Source organism: Notamacropus eugenii, chromosome 1, assembly GCF_028372415.1.
Source record: "Notamacropus eugenii isolate mMacEug1 chromosome 1, mMacEug1.pri_v2, whole genome shotgun sequence".
Lineage (NCBI taxonomy): Eukaryota > Metazoa > Chordata > Mammalia > Diprotodontia > Macropodidae > Notamacropus > Notamacropus eugenii.
In genome coordinates, this window is record NC_092872.1 from 617,323,442 (window position 1) to 617,339,957 (window position 16,516).

Consider the following 16,516-nt stretch of genomic DNA (forward strand, 5'->3'; position numbering starts at 1 on the left):
CCTCACCTTTCTACTGCAACCTCCAATTCCCATATGCTTCAACATTTTCTCATATTTACTGCTGTCCTGACTTCATTGTCCTCTCTTCCCCATCTCTACAGTATAATTAACCAATTTAAATTCACACTATCCTCTAATCTCAAATCACTGGACTCTTCATCTCTTGCTAAACTCTGACCTCAGATTATTCCTACTGTCTGTCTCCTTCTCTCCTATCATTTGATGCTTTTCTGAGCTGGGGAAAATCATACGATTGAGCTGACTGGGTCCACTATGAATCTATTTAACCTCAACAGGGCCCTCTCTGTAGAAAGTAAGTTCTTTTATCCCTCCCTAATTGATTATCTTCCTCTCCATGGAAGCTATTCCAGACCTTCTCTTCTTTCCACAAACTTCTACAAATCCTCTTCTCTCCACCCTCTCAAATGAGGACCTTGTCTCTAATTTTACCAAGAAAATTGAGGCCATTTGATGCAAACTCCCTCTTCTGACCTGTTCAATTCAAAACCCTCTGACACCATGCCCCACTCTCTCCTTCTTTCCTCCATGTCTGAAAATGACATGGCACTTCTCATTGCAGAGGCCAGTTCCTTCACATGTGCCTTTGATTCCATTATCTTCATTCTTCTCCAGTAGATTGTCCCTTTAATGATCTCTAATCTCTAATCAAATCTCAATTCCCACCACTTTCAAATATATCTCCCCTATCCTTCAAACTTTCCCTAGACCCCACTACTCCTTCATTATCTTCCTATATTTCTCCTCCCTTTCTTATACAGAAAAAGCTCTTAATTGTCAAACCTAATGTCCTTTTCTCAGTCTTTGTCCTTCTTAACTTCTGCTACATTTGATACATTGTCTCCTCTCTGGGTTTTCATGACACTGCTTTCTCCTGGCTCTCTTCTCAACTTAGATGACTACTCAGTATCTTTTTATTGGCTCATCATCCAGATAACAATCCATTGTTATCAGTGTTCCCCAAGACTGTGCCGGGTCCTACTGTCTTCTCTACATTCTCTTGGTGATCTCATGAAGTCCCATGGGTTTAATTATCATTTCTATGCAAATGATTTACAGATTATCTTGAGCTTCAGTCCTACATCACCAGCTACCTAAGGGACATTTCAAACTGCATGTCCTAGAGACATTTCACCATGTTCAAAAACAGAACATATCCTTCCTCTCAAACCCACTCATCTATGTTGAAGGCACTTCAGGTGCATTCTTCTAGGCATCGAGATTTATAGTCTTAGCATTATCCTCAACTCATCATTCTCCCCCACGACAAATATTCAATCAGATTCAAATCTTGGAGCTTTTACCTCCACAACATCTCTTGCATGGGACCCACAGTTCAGGCTCTCATCACTTCTTGCCTGGACTATCGCAAAGGCTTTCTAATTGGTCTCTCTGCCTCAAGTCTCTCACCACTTCCAAATCTTATCCATAGTTTGCAAAGTGATTTTCCTTAAGCACAGATCTGACCAAGACACTTTTCTATTCAATAAACTACAAGGGCTCCCTATTACTTCTATGATAAACCAGAAACTTCTTTTTCAGGCTTTGAACATCTTTCACAACTGGTCCCAACCTATCTTTCCAGTCTCGTTGAATATTACTCCTCTTCCCACATCCTATGGTCTAGTCCATTGGGCTTCTCTGCTCCTGACACACAGAACTCCATCTCCTGTCTCCCTGTCTTTATATTGGCTGTCTCCCATATCTGTAATGCACTTCTTCATGTCTGCCTCTTATTTCTGTATTCCCATGAAGGCATAGCTCAAGCATCTTATTAAGTCAGAAGATCTAAATTCAGATATTGGGCCTACTACCTAATGGCTTTGTGACCCCAGATCATTTTATCTCAGTCTGTTTAATCATAAAATGGGAATAACAATAATTATGCTACCTTCTTAAAAAGTTGTTATAAGGATCAAGTGAAATAGTGTACGTATTATTAGCACTTTGAAAACTATAAACACTAAACAAATACAAGGCATTATGTTTTTAAGTAGTTATGGGGGAAATGTCATTAACACAATGCTACAAATTGTGTGAAAAGGATCACCCTCCACTGCTAGAGAAAGTTTCTTCACCAGGAGTTCCCTATAATACTGAATTCCCAGGTTGTCTTCATCCCTACACAGCCTTACAAAGTGCTCTATGCACATCATGAACTCTAATGTCCCTCCAACTTAAATCAAAGATACCTTTTAAGCAAGATAACAACTTTATGAGGTTGACCCTATGGATATTATGTCCATTTTGGATATGAGGAAACTGAGGCTCAAAGAGGTAAAGTGAATTGCTCTAGTTAAGAGTAGTATATTTGAAGTTAGGTTCAAGTTTGTTTTCTGTCACTTACCATATATGACTTAACTGTAAATGAAGTACAGTGTTGCTAGGTGGCATACTGGATAGGGCACCAGTCCTGGAGTCAGGAAGATGTAAGTTCAAATCTGACTTCAGACACTTACTACCTGTGTGACCCTACACAAGTCATTTAACCCTATTTGCTTCAGTTTTGTCATCTGTAAAATGAGCTGGAGAAGAAAATGGTAAACCATTCCAGCATCTTTGCTAAGAAAACCCCAAATGTGGTCGGACATGACAGAAACGACTGAACAACAACTTGAGATCATTGATTGTGAGGTACAATTGCAAAGGAGGCCACTAGCTACTAGGTACTAGCTAGATCGAAAATGAGAACATATTTCTAAACTCTAGAGATAGATTCCTCAGTCAAATGAGAAAAGTTTCTCTACTAACATGGATGACAACTATTCATTAATACGTTTTGTCTAAGAGAATTACTCAAGGGTTAGTAACTTGTCTAGGGTAACAAAGCTAGCATGTATCAGTGATGGGATGCAACCCAGATCTTCCTGGCTCTGCCCACTCAATCAGTTATGCCATGCTGTCTCTTAAAATCTGACCCCCCAACTACTTAGTATATGTTTTTATTTATTAACTTTATATTTATACTGTGTGTATTTTTATATGCACTTGTCTCACTCATTAGGATATAAGTTCTTTAGGGATAATTTCATTCTTTTTATTTGTATTGCCAGCACCTACCACAGTGCCTGGTATAGAGTAGGTACTTAATAAATAACTGATTGTTCTGAGTTCAAATCCAGGCTACTGACTTAGTTTAGGTTGGTCTTTTGAGGAAGGACTCAGGTACTTATTCAGTTATTAGAAACCTTATCAACTTGGAATGCCCTGAAAAACCTTATATTCTACTAATATTGTCCTAGAAAATCTAGGGTAAATCCAGTCACCTAGCCACCATCAGAGAAGAGGTTTAGTGGGCCAATAAGTATTTATGAAGCCTAGTTACATAGAAGCACTGGAATGGTTAGACATGAGAAGAGGAGACTAATTAGGAAGCTTTTGCAATAATCTAAAGGAGAGCTGATAAGGTAGTGGAGAGGAGTCAAAAGGGAACAGCGATGCTGTTGGAAAGGGCAAGATTTGCAAATTGATTTGATATATAGGGTGAGGGGTAGTGAAAAGGAGAGGACAATGATAAGACTAAGAACCTGACACGATAAAAGAATGTTGGAGTGATTTATTTATTTATTTTGGAAAGACTTTTTCTTCCAAAGAAACAGGGATGTTTGGAAAAGGGGAAGGTTTAATGGGAAAGACCACGCTAACTTTGGACTCACTGAGCTCGAAATGTCTACAAGACATCAAATTCAGGCGTTACAAATTTAGAGGTTATTCATACAAGTAACATCAAAATTAACTCAACAATCGATATCAATATTAACTCCACAGAGGCACTTATTTTTCTGACGGTTCCTGGAGAGAGGGGCTTTGTCTTCACTTCGGACATGGTTCAAGGCTGAGCTAAGTCACAGCCTGGCAGTGTCTGTCCTCTCATCTGTAAAAGGGGAAGAAGAGTGGTCGTCGTTAACCCAGAGGGTCCTGGAGTCAGGAAGAGCTGAGGTCAAGTTCAAACTCACTGCGGACCCCTCAGTGACCTGGAAAACTCTCCAGAGGCTCAAGATTCCAGGGGAAATGTGCAATTTACATCAGGGGACGCAGTTTCCACGCGAGGCATTTTCTCACACGACGAAAATCCCAATTGGGGACAAAAAAAAGTCACCTTTTAAGGTTATTGGTTAAAAGGTTGTATAAGGAAAGCACTTCGGAGAACTTATGTGTTCGAACTACTATCACGATAAGTGCTCTCTATGCCTGCGCTCTCTTACTATTTTAAATGCATTGGGAAGGGTATTTCAGGCTAAGGGTGACATTCTCAGATCCAAATCCCCCTTCTAGAAAAGTCCCGACTACCGCCCTTTCCCGTTCCTTTTCCTGCCCAAGGCACCCACGTGGTGCGACAGCCCTTCACACCCCGCCCCCGCCTCTCCCCTTTCTCAAAAGCCAACCGCCAAAAGCCAAGTCCCCGCCCCCTGTCCCGACGCATGCGCAGTAGGACCGTGCCGGCGCAGGCTCTTTTCGCTCGCTCCTCCCCCGCCCCAGGCCCAGGAGCTAGCTTCTCGCGACCGGACTCCGGGATCGCCGCTCCTCCCCCTCAAGGGCTTACAACAAAAGAAAGAAGAGAGGGATTGGAGGGGCAACCCGACCGGAGGAAAGAACCAATAGACTTCCTTTCCTTTGCGCATGCTTGCTGGGAAGGACCAGGGAGATTAAATCCACTTCTCCACAGTTTAGTGGTGGCTGGGACCGTCGCTAAAATAGAACCGCTCAGGAAAACGAGGGCGAAGAAAGGGCGGCCTGGGGCAGGGCCAAAAAGCTGCTGATAAAAGCCGGAAAAATGGAGCCGGCGTCCGGAGGCGATGGCGCGGCTCTGGACATGCGCAGTAGGCTTTCCACGGGTTCGGGTCCCGGGGTCGGAGGGTCGGGCAGCGAGTCCAAGGGACTCGCTTGCTCCGGTGTCATGTCGTCCCTAGGGGACTGTGAGTTCCTGGTGCAGCGAGCCCGGGAACTGGTGCAGCAAGACCTGTGGGCGGCCAAGGCCTGGCTCATCACCGCGCGCAGCCTCTACCCGGCCGACTTCAATATCCAGGTCAGGGCCCGGCGTGCGCGCGCGTGCTTGGGTTTGGGAACCGGACGTGCGTGTGGGGGGCGCGCGCTCGCGTGTGTCCGGGCGGCCGTGGGGCTGTCCCTGCGTGTCCCTGCGTGCGCACGCCGGGGGGGGGGGGGGGGAGCGCTCCGTGTGCTTATGGGGGTGTGGGGGTGTGCGTGTGTGCGTGCGTGTGTACACACTGGGCGTATATTTAATGCGTGTAGAGCTTGTGTGTATATAATGTATTGTAGTGGGTGTGTACATGCATGTATACACATGTATACATACACACTTGTGTGTAGTTCTGTAGAGATGGAAAGTGTGTATTTGCGTATGTGTGCAGAGAGGGAGAGAATATATATGTGTGTGTGTGTGTACACTGGGCGTGTATTTAATGCATGTAGAGTGTGTGTGTATATAATGTGTTATAGTGTGTACATACATGTATGCATACACACATACATGCCTGTGTGTAGTTGTAGAGAGATGGAAAGTGTGTATTTGCGTATGTGTGCAGAGAGAGGGAGAGAGAATATATACGTGTGTGTGCTGTGCCCAGAACCAAGCAGAGCACGAGGGCAAGTTCTAGAGCCAGGGTTCTTAGGAGGCAGCTCACTGGCTCATTGGAATTAGGAGGATCTCAGTTCAAGTCCTGCTTCTGGCACTCCCTAGTCACCTGTGGCCTGGGGCAAATCACTTGACTTCTCTCAGCCTCAGTTTCTTCATCTGTACAATAGGAACAATAATAACAATAGTGCCTCTCTGTGGGGGTGCTTCAAGGATTAAGTGAGGTAGTCTTTGCAAAGTGCTTTGCACACTTTAAGGCATCATATAAATGCCGGTTATTTTATGTTATTATTGTCATTATTAAAAGGGGATAATAGCACCTTCCTTTTGGGTTTGTGGTGAACAATGATTTTTGTAAAGCACTGACCTATATAAAATCTATTTATTATTGTTATTATTATCACAGCAGAAGTATCCATAGTAATTTCTAGTGGCATCTTGTGACTCTTTACGCACTTCTTTTTCATATCCTCTCCTTTCTTTGGTTGTCTTCTCTAGCTGAACTCTTCTATTTTAGGCACTAGTGTTCTCTCTTTCCCCAAATTATTAGGTTCTGGCTTTGTCCCAGATTACCTGTAAAACTTTGGACAAGTTATTTCTGGGCCTCAGTTTCCTCATTTGTAAAACGAGTAGATTGAATTAGATGAACTCTGAGGTCCTTTCCAATTCTAAGCCTGTATGATATTGTGTCTGCTTATCAGTTTGCATGTTGTTTCACCCTATAGAATTTTTCATTTTTATCTTTGAATCTCTGATGCATAGCTTATAGCAGGCATTTTAAATGGAAATTGAACCCTGCTTTCTACTTCTGTCTCTGCTCTGTTTTCCACTTTTACAATATTACACATTGCTAAACCCCTGCAGTGAATGGAAGGGCTAAAAGGCCTGCTGACCTCACCATACATTCTACTTGTTTTTCACCACACGTAGTATTTTGTTAAATCCATTATCACTATGGAAAAAAAATCACTCAGCATTTATGTTTTGTTGACTTAAAATGTCATGAATGCTCAGTAAATGTTAACTGATGGTGATAGTTTACACTAAGAGTCAGATTAGGAGTGAAGCAAACAAGGTTAGAATTTAGCTGTTGGTGGCCCAGAAACAGTGAATAATGCCAAATGTGGTCTTTGTTTCAGTATGAGATGTATATCATTGAACGGAATGCAGAGCGGACGGCTTCAGCTGGAAGACTCCTGTATGACATGTAAGTAACATATTTTCTTCACTGAATTTCCACATGAGGCTTTGTATCTGGGTATTGGCCTGGGAGTGCAAGGATTATCTGCAAGCTTGCCCAGGTCAGTAGGGTTTATTGTTTATTTGTCAGTGTAGGTAACATTTCTTAAAAACTAAGCATAAACTCAGTATCCATTCCAGGCCATCCTTTCCACACATAAGTCCCTCTGTGTACAGCATTAAAAACCCTTCACAGTCCGACTTTAGCCTGCCTTTCCAGGGCTATTGCATATTATTACTCCCCTTCATGCACTCTGTGACGTTTCTTGACGTTGGCTTACATGTGTATAAAAGATGGTCATCTCTGAAGTCTCTTTGCCTTTTTTCAGGCTTCACCACCTGCCTTTAAATCATTCCCTTCTCACTTTAGACTCTTAAAATCCCAAGTTTCCTTCAAGGCTCAGGTCAAGTACTATCTTCTACAGGATGCCTATCTTGTTTTCCCTAGTTGTGTGTTTTATAGAGGCAGCATGATAGAGTTGTTAAAAACCCAGTCCCAAAGCCAGGTAGGCCTTGGTTTACATCATGCCTCTTGTGACCAGGGGCAAGTCACTTAACTCCTCAATTCTCTTAGATAAGACATGCATTGGTGGAGTGAGTTTCCTCACCTGGGAGTTACATGAAATCACAGGTGTATGACCTATCCCCTTTATATTTCATATTGAGGAGCATCATAATAGCTGAGTATATAGAGCCAGCCGCACAGTCAGGAAGAATCAGGTTCACATCTCACCTCTGACCCCCTGGCAGGGCCTCTCAGGGCCCTAGACAACTCTCTATGACTTAAAATTGCAGGAAAGTTGTTGGTCTGCATTGGCAGAGGGCCTTTCTTCATCACCTGAACTTGATACCAAATTAAGGTCACAGGTTTAGACCAAAACATTTTGTCTATTTAGCTGGGCATGTGTTTTCTCTTCTGTTCTCCCCTCCCCATGTTCCTATTAGCATGGAAGCTCCTTCAAGACTGAGGCAGTTCTTTGGTGTTGTCTTTTGGCACTTAATAAATACTTATTGAATGAATAAATGTAATGCATAGACACTTAGTGTCCTGCATTTCATGTGCCTTGGACTTCCACAGCTCTCTCTTAAGCAGCCTTATTTTTCCTTACCAATCTGTTTCCGTTTCTCAGTAGTTCTACTTTGAGAAAGTAGACCTTTCTTCACATAGAAGAAAGAGAAGTGGTAGTTTTTGTTTTAATCAAAATCATTTTGAATCCTGATGGTTTTTATAGGTATTTTGGAGGTAGAGTAAGTGTGTGTTTGTATGCATATGTATGTCTATACACACATATATTTATACATATACATCTATGTATTTATACACACATATTTATACATATACAGGCACATATTTATACACACATACGTATGCATATACACATACTTTATACATATATATGTATAAAAATATAGAGGATGTCCCAAAAGTCTTAATGCAGTTTAAAGCTATAATAACTTCAAAAGTATGTCACAAACTTGCAAAAACATAATGTGAAAGGTTAATTAGGTGACATTTTAATCATTGATATGTTTCTTACTAAGTTATACATTGCTCTAGTAAATTTTTGAACTTCATAAAAGCTTTTCAGCAACAGCTATCCAATGACTGAAAAGATAACATTTGTCATTCTAGCCTTAAGATCATCCAAAGAACAATGCATACATGACAGTTTTTGACATGACCCCACAATAAAAAGTCTGATGGAAATAGATCAGGTGAACAGGATAGCCAAGAAAAGGACCTCCTCTCCTGATCCACCAGTCTGAGAAAGTATCATACAGAAACTGTCATATGCATAATGACAACATGCCTTGTCTTATTGAAATTACAAATATATTATTCAAAATTCGTAAAAAACTAAGTTTAAAAGACACCTAATTAAACTTTCAAATTTTTTTTTTTATGTTTGTAGCACTTCTCAAGTTATTAAAACCTAAAACTGCTTGAGACTTTGGGGACATCCTGTATATGTATACTTTATTTTTAAAGTGTGTTCTGTTTTTTTTAAAGGTTTGTGAATTTCCCAGACCAACCAGTGGTATGGAGAGAAATAAGTGTCATCACTTCTGCATTAAGGAATGATTCCCAAGATAAACAAACTCAATTTTTAAGAGGTAAAGCATGGCAATCCTGCATATAACAAAATAAACTGTCCTGAACCTCAAATTTTCTCAGCAATAAAAATTAATGTTTTTGACCCTTGTTCCTAACTATAGGCATTTCTCCTGGCATTTAAATTTGTTTAGGTGTTGTCAAGCAATCTCATGAGCATTTTCTTGAAGCCCCTTAGCATCCTTGGAGAGAAATGAATTTATCATTGTTCCTAAATAAAGGTTGCAGAGATGAAATAATAAAGACAGTTTCTTAAGAATTTTCTTTGAAAAATGTCACATTTGGAGTGAATAGAAAAAACTGCCAGATTTCTTGTACATGTAGTTGAAATGTGGAGGAAAAAGATTTAGATTATTTTGTTTTGTTCATCCATTTCACCTAGAGGAAAGAAAACTATGGATGTCCAGTAAAAGAACTCTGAAAGATTTTAGGTCCTCATGAAAAAAACGTGACATGTGGTAATCTACCTTGTTCCTCCACTGTGTGCCAGGCACTCTGCAAAGTGCGAGAGAGACAAAGAAGGACAAAACCTGAAGGAGCTCACATGAGGGGAGACAACAAGCAGTTATGTGCAGATAAGCTATATACTGGATAAATAAGAAGTAATCAATAGAAGAAAGACTCTAGAATTAAGAAGAATAGGAAAGACTTCCTGTAAAAGATAGTATTTTAGTTGCCGCTTGAAGGAAGCCGGGAAAACCAGGAGACAGAAACAAGGAGGATGTGTGAGGAACAGGCCGGGAAGAAACCTGGGGTCAGGAGGATGACGTCTCATTCCTAGAAGAACAAGAAAGCCAGAGTCTCTGGTCTCTGAGAGAATGTGAGGCAGATGTAAAGGATGAGAAGACTGGAAAGGTGAAGGGAGGTTATGCAAGGCTTTAAATGCCAGATGATTTTATGTTTGATCTTAGATGTGTTAGGAAGTCACTGGAGTTTGGGAGGGAAGGGTCAGACCTGCACTTAAGGAAAATCACTTGGACAGCAGTGCTTGTGACCTTAGCAATACAGAATTTCTATGTTAGGCTGCTGTTGGTAAGAAATAATAAAAATTAACACAACAGGATATTCATTTTGTGTTGACTGGTCTGAACATTAACATGTCCTACTCTTTTGCCTTTCTACCTCTTTTCATTTTCCAAAAATAAGACAAAGAAAATTTTATTTTGTGCAGGTCTGTTTGAAACCCTTCCTGGTCGAGTACAATGTGAGATGTTACTAAAGGCCACAGAACAATGCTTTAATACATTGGAACGAGCAGAAATGTTACTTCTGCTTTTGAGGCGTTTCCCAGAAACAGTTGTACAGCATGGGGTAAGAGAAGATTTGACATAGTTGTATCTTAATAAATGTTCCCATTCTGTTGGTAATATTTGTTTTTCTTAGATCAGAGTGGAAGTGAAACTGACAACCAACCAAGTAATTTAAAATATTTTGTTGACTTTTACCTATAAAAACTGTGTTGTAAATAGTAATAGTCTGGATTTTAAACTGAGAATCCCTAGAAATTTGCCATGTTGATTGTAAGACATTAAACTTTGCCTTATCATGGTAGGGAAATGGTGACTAAACTGTGATAATAGTATGTGCTCAGCAAGCAGTGGCTATACAGATTTTGTATTCCTTAGGACCAAACAATGTATAAATTTTTAATTTTGATGTGTTTTGAGAATGGGCTAGCAATTAATCATGTTTTAACAGCCCCAATTTGCTTCTGACTCAGTCCCCCTTTGGCCATCTTGCTTTCCTTCTGTCTCACTTTGCCAGAACTTCTCTGACTCTAGCAGGTCAGTTCTTTTTTTCCCTGGACCTGTTTTCTCACTTGCTAACCAGACTGACCAGTTACCCCCTCCAGTATGTCTTTGATTTTAGCTTTTCCTGTTCTGCAGCATATTACTTTCTTTCACCACTGCCATGGTCCAGTGCTTTGTTAAAATGAGTAACCTTTATAGATGTGGGCAAGGTTACTTTTAAGGACCCCTTCACCTTGAAGTTCCTATAACATATACTGAGAGCATCAGAAATACACAGGGGTCTTTATCATTTTAAAAGAATTCCATCTGTCCCAGTGTCTTCAGAGCTTGTCTTTCAGAGCTTTTTAGCATTGACTTTTGTGGCTATAAGAGCAAGTGCTAGTACGTTATTTGTCCCCTACAGAGGAGAGTTTCCCTTATCTGTGTAATTCCATGCAGTTGTAATGCTCTTCAAGCTCCATGTCTGTTGCTTTCCATTAGTTTCTGTAATGATGGTACCAGTTTCTCAGTTTTCCCACCTAAAATAATAGAAATAAATAATAGAAGCGGAATGTTCTGATGATCTGTTTGGGATTTTATTTCTGGCTTTGCCATGGTTGTCCTATTTTGTTTCTATAAGATGTAAAATGAGGATGCTTGCTTTAGAAAAAAAGAATTCATCTTTTAATAGATAATATAAGTATATAAAGACAAAATGTTATTCTATTTCCTTTATAGACTCTTAATGTATCAAACCTTACTCCAGTCTGCATTGGAATTTACATTTATTTACATTTTAAAATAGGTTGGCCTTGGGGAAACATTGTTGGAAGCTGAAAATATTGATGAACAAGAATCCCCTGTCAACTGCTTTAGAAAATTATTTGGTAAGAACAGTTTCCTTATTTCAGGCCAAGAAACTTCCAGAGGGTCAGTGGGTAGGAAGGACCATGTTATGGATACCAATTAGTATTGCCCAGGAAAGTGTTTGCCACAGTTTTCTTCTTTAATAAGAAGCTTGGATTACTAAATTTCCTAGTGAATTTATATTTTGCTAGTGTTCTGGTGGGGGAAAAAAACCAACCAATTTTTTTTTCTTTCAACAGTTTGTGATGTCCTTCCTCTAATAATTAATAACCCTGATGTTAGGTTACCTGCCAGCCTATTATATAAGTATTTGAACAAAGCAGCTGAATTTTATATTAATTATGTCACTAGGTCTACCCAGACAGAAAATCAACATCAAGGTAAGTAAACTAGCCTGAAATGGTATCGTCAAGTTAAAAATTGAAGAATGTGTTTTGAGAAATTTAATGTGTTATATCTAATAAGCTTAAAAGTTTTAAAGATTTTTTTTGTTTGTTTTTTGCTTTTTAACGAAAAATAGTGGAGGGCTTTCCCCTTTTTTGGTGGGGGGAGAAAGGTGGCACAAATCACAATATATGTTTCCAGTCATCCTGTCTTGCCTGTTTGACCCATCAGTAAACAAGTACTTACTAAACACTTTCTCTGTACTAGACATTGAGAATATAGAGATAAAAACAAAACCATCACTGCCCTTTGGGAGCTTATGTTCTATCAGAGGAGCCATGTACATATAAATATATATCAGATAATTCCAAAGTGATAAACTAGCATATGGAGGACAAAGGCAGGGTCAATAGGAGGTGACATTTGAACTTTGAAGGGAATCAGAGATCCTAAAGGTGAGGAGGGTGTTCTTTCTAGGCATGGGCAACAGCCAGGACAAAAGCACACAGGTGGGAGATGGAGTGTGCCTGGTGAGCCCCAGCAAGAAACCATCAGATTTGGGGAAGTATGGAGCCAACTTGTTCAGGGCTTCAGATGGCCAACAGAGGAGTTTGTTTTTGGCCCTGAAGGTAACAGGGAGCTACTAGACCTTCAGCAGCAAGGGAGTGATAGTTAGACCTCTGCTTAAGGAATATCACTGGCAGCTGGGTGCAAGATGGCCTGTGCAGGAAAGATCTTCTAAGATAGGCTTGTAGACTTAGTGCTGGAAAGGACCATAGAGGCCATCAAGTCCAACCCTGTCATTTTACAGATGAAGAAACTGGGAGGTTAAGTGACTTGGCCAGGTAAGTGACTTACACAACTGATAAGTGTCTGCGGCAGGATTTGAACTCAAGTCTTCCTTATTCCAAAGCCACTGCCACTATACCATTCTGCCTCTCAATAGTTGAGGCAGGGAAACCAGTTTTGCAGTATTTGAGATGATAGTGGCCTTAGGAATGACAAGATTTGGTAACTGATTGAAAACACAGAGTTAGGGACAGTGAGGAATCAAGGATGACTCTGAAGATGCAAACTTGGGTGATAGGAAGAGTGGCCACAGAGGACTGACTTGGATTTTATTGCTATTCCGTATCATTCTAAATGTGCTCTCTTCAAAGCCGTTTCAGATTGTGATCAGTCTGATCTAGTCTTTTCTCCAGTGGTCCTATTAGATCACAAAGGATAATTTTGTCATTTTGGAAAAAGTGGATGAAGGAAATGGGAGTTGAACAGTTAGGGCAAGATCGAAAGCTTTCTGAAGACTGACCAGTACTAAAGAAGCGGGTAAATTCAGGGCAGCAGTACTGGTGGAATACATACTGTGTACTTAGCATATTTCTAATTCTTATGAGGAATAGGGAAATAAGGTGGTCACGCAGATTCAGTGACAGAGATAATGTAGGAAACGACTAACAAAACAGTATAATTAAGTGCCAAAACGTTTTACAGACAAGAGTGCTATGATGAGAGATCAGAGAAGCATTTGTGAAAGAGGTGGAACTTAAACTTGACCTTGAAGGATAGATAGACGGTAGCATTTGGAACAGCAGACAAGCAGGGAAAAGTTTCACAACATAGATAAGAAATTAAAATAGTTTAGAAGGTTCACGGAATCTTTAGAGTTTAAAGGAGCTGTTTGTTGATATCTCATTTATCAATGAGATCTGGTCCAATCCCTTACCAGCATGGACACCGTATCTTCCAAAGCTCTAGTTTTTTCATATAAATATTTCCAGGGATGGTTCGCTGCCTTATTAGGCAATTTTTTAACAACTAATTAATTGTTAGAATGTTTTTCCTTAACTGTAATTGAATCCTGCTTCCCTGTAACTTTGCTTGTTAGCTTTAGTTCTGCCCTCTTAAGCAACACAGAGTAATTGCTTCCTCTTCTACATGATGGCCTGTGTAGCCATGTGGTGATGACTGTTATGTCACTCAGGCACCTTCCCCTCCCCAAGCGTTCTCTTCTCCAGGTTAAATTTTCCCAGTTCCTTCAACCATTCCTCATAAAATGTGGCATTCAGAACTGAACACAGTATTGCAGATTTGCCTGATCATTGCCGTATACAGTGGGACTGTTACTTCCCTTGATCTGGACAATATTTGTTGTCATACAACATTAGTGCACAGAAGTTGTATAGAATGCAGCTCAAAATTCTGTTCCTAGCTATACCAGTGTGTGACCCTGGACCAAAGACTTCGGGACCTCCATGTCCTAATCTTTCAAATGAAGGTAATGCTTGCTGCTTACCTTACAAAATGTGTGTATGGGAGGGGTGTGGCATGTGGGCTGAGGGACATTTTTAAAACCAACTAATCTTACTGTCCATAAAATGCAATGTAAGTCATAGTAGTGATAAATACAGATATTTCCCCCTTTACTTTTCAGGAGCCCAAGATACACCTGATCTCATGTCCCCAAGCAAGCGTAGCTCTCAGAAGTACATTATAGATGGCCTGACTGAAAAATCATCCCAGATTGTAGACCCTTGGGAGAGATTGTTTAAAATTTTATCTGTCATAGGAATGAGATGTGAATGGCAGATGGATAAAGGAAGAAGGTAAGGAATGGTCTTTACTCTTGGATTTGGTATCTGATCTGCTAACTTAGTGATCACAATTCTTTAATAGAGGAGACGACACATGGTGTGATTTGAAAAGCCTGTTGTATGGAGGTGTATCTTATTTTAAACAAAGTTGTATGGTCAGCATAAAAATTAGAGGGTATTTGTTTACAAAAGGCTTTTTCACTGCAGTTAAATGTACATCTGAGACATTCTTCAGCAAGTCTGTCTTGTTGTTAACAGCTATAAAACATATTAAGCATATTTAGACCAGGTGACATCATGTTCTTACCCCTTTGCTGTCCTTTTTGTAAACATAGTGCTTATAGTAGACTGTTTAATAAACATTTGTTGAACATTTGTTTACCTTTTGTCTTTCAGAAACCTTGGTGATATTTTGCATAGAATGAAAGACCTTTGCAGATACATGAATAATTTTGACACTGAAACTCACACGAAGTATAAAAATCAAATAGTGTACTCTACAATGCTGGTCTTCTTTAAGAACGCCTACCAGTATGTCAGTAGCATACAGCCATCTCTCTTTCAAGGTTAGTTAGTCCTGAGAACTTGATATAGTCCTAAAGCAATGTTCATTGTGAGGATGAGAGTGGTGAAGATGAACATTGGTTTTAGGAACAACTTTAATAGAAAGAATGACTGAAACCTCATTCTTGGATCAGGGCTTAACTTATATGTTCAGGTTTGCTTTAATGCTGGAGTTTTATTTTTAAATTAATGTGCCATCACTGAAAGGTCTCTAAATGTGTGTAAAGAAAAATAAATAAATGAATGCTTGCAGCAGAACTTAGCAAAATCAGAAAAGAGTGAGGGTTGTGCTCATAGAAACTTTTTACAAATTAGGTAAAGTTTTTAAGAATACTTCTGTTTTTACTTATAGGTCCTAATTCTCCCAGTCAAGTTCCATTGGTTCTTCTTGAGGATGTATCAAATGTGTATGGTGATGTAGAAATAGATCGTAACAAGCACATACATAAAAAGAGGAAACTTGCAGAAGGAAGAGAAAAAACCATGGTAACCTTTTCATTTATTCAAAATGAACACTATCAGTCACTTTGGTGCTTGAGTTACCTGTTTATATTATTCTAGGTTATTGTCATGGGTACCAACTGGAAATTTTTCTTTTGATATAAAATAACAAACTTAGATGATGCTAGAAGGGCTTGATTAGATAGTTTATATACCTTTTTAGTCTTTTGTTGCATTGCAAAGCTTGTCCTGGGTTTTGCCTTAGTGATTTGAAGGATGCCACAAGGTCTAGCTTTCTGAAGATGAAGCCTGATGTGGTGGAAAAAAGAATTGGACTTGGAGTAAAGAGACCTGGGTTCAAATCCCACCTTTGTCACTTGCTAGCTCAGTGAACATGAGCAAGTCATATAACCTCTCATATAAGCCTTAGTTTCCTCATCTGTATAATGGAGATTGTAACATTTGTACTTTCTCGTTCACAGAGCTATTGTGAATACTGAATGATGTCATATGTATAAAGATACACAATCATCTATTCTGGTTAATTTCATCTGTCCCTAAGGCTTTTTTAGAGTACCTGAATTCCCATCATTAGAGACCATCCTTTTGAGTTGGCATTGACACTAGAAGGCTCTTTTGGAACACTGGGTTATCTGAGAAGACTGTAACACAATTAGGAGTTCTGTTCTCCCAGCCCAAGGGTGTCCTATCTCATTACCCACAGGATAGACTTTGGGTTCCTTCTTTATTACTACTGTCCAAAGAGAAAAGGGGAAGAAGGATCCTTAAGAGTGTATACTTTCTCCTAATTTCTGTCAGTATTCTTGCCCCCATTTTCTTCATTTTTGTTCATTGTACATTGAAAGAGAATACAAACCAAAAATAAACTACCAGTCATATTCTTCATCTATATACAGTCAACAAGTTCCTCCACCTGTCATGTTTCATGTTGTTCACCTAGTCTAGTACAGATTTA

General features: G+C 39.8%; 1 protein-coding gene across 7 annotated transcripts in view; it reads left to right on the top strand.

The window, feature by feature from the left end:
* The first annotated feature begins 4,495 nt into the window (after window positions 1–4,495).
* The window catches only part of INTS10 (integrator complex subunit 10), a 44,537-nt gene continuing 32,516 nt past the window's right edge, over window positions 4,496–16,516 (top strand). For 3 of the 7 annotated variants that reach the window (XM_072635014.1, XM_072635015.1, XM_072635018.1), the window contains exons 1-10: window positions 4,539–5,044; window positions 6,751–6,818; window positions 8,862–8,965; window positions 10,135–10,274; window positions 11,499–11,580; window positions 11,800–11,940; window positions 14,154–14,219; window positions 14,376–14,547; window positions 14,932–15,101; window positions 15,452–15,585. In XM_072635014.1, the coding sequence (XP_072491115.1) occupies window positions 4,793–5,044; window positions 6,751–6,818; window positions 8,862–8,965; window positions 10,135–10,274; window positions 11,499–11,580; window positions 11,800–11,940; window positions 14,154–14,219; window positions 14,376–14,547; window positions 14,932–15,101; window positions 15,452–15,585 (1,329 nt within the window). In that variant the 5' untranslated portion in view covers window positions 4,539–4,792. Of the gene's footprint in view, window positions 5,045–6,750; window positions 6,819–8,861; window positions 8,966–10,134; window positions 10,275–11,498; window positions 11,581–11,799; window positions 11,941–14,153; window positions 14,220–14,375; window positions 14,548–14,931; window positions 15,102–15,451; window positions 15,586–16,516 lie in introns of all 7 variants that reach the window. The other 4 variants (XM_072635020.1, XM_072635017.1, XM_072635019.1 and 1 more) reach the window with 2 other exon arrangements.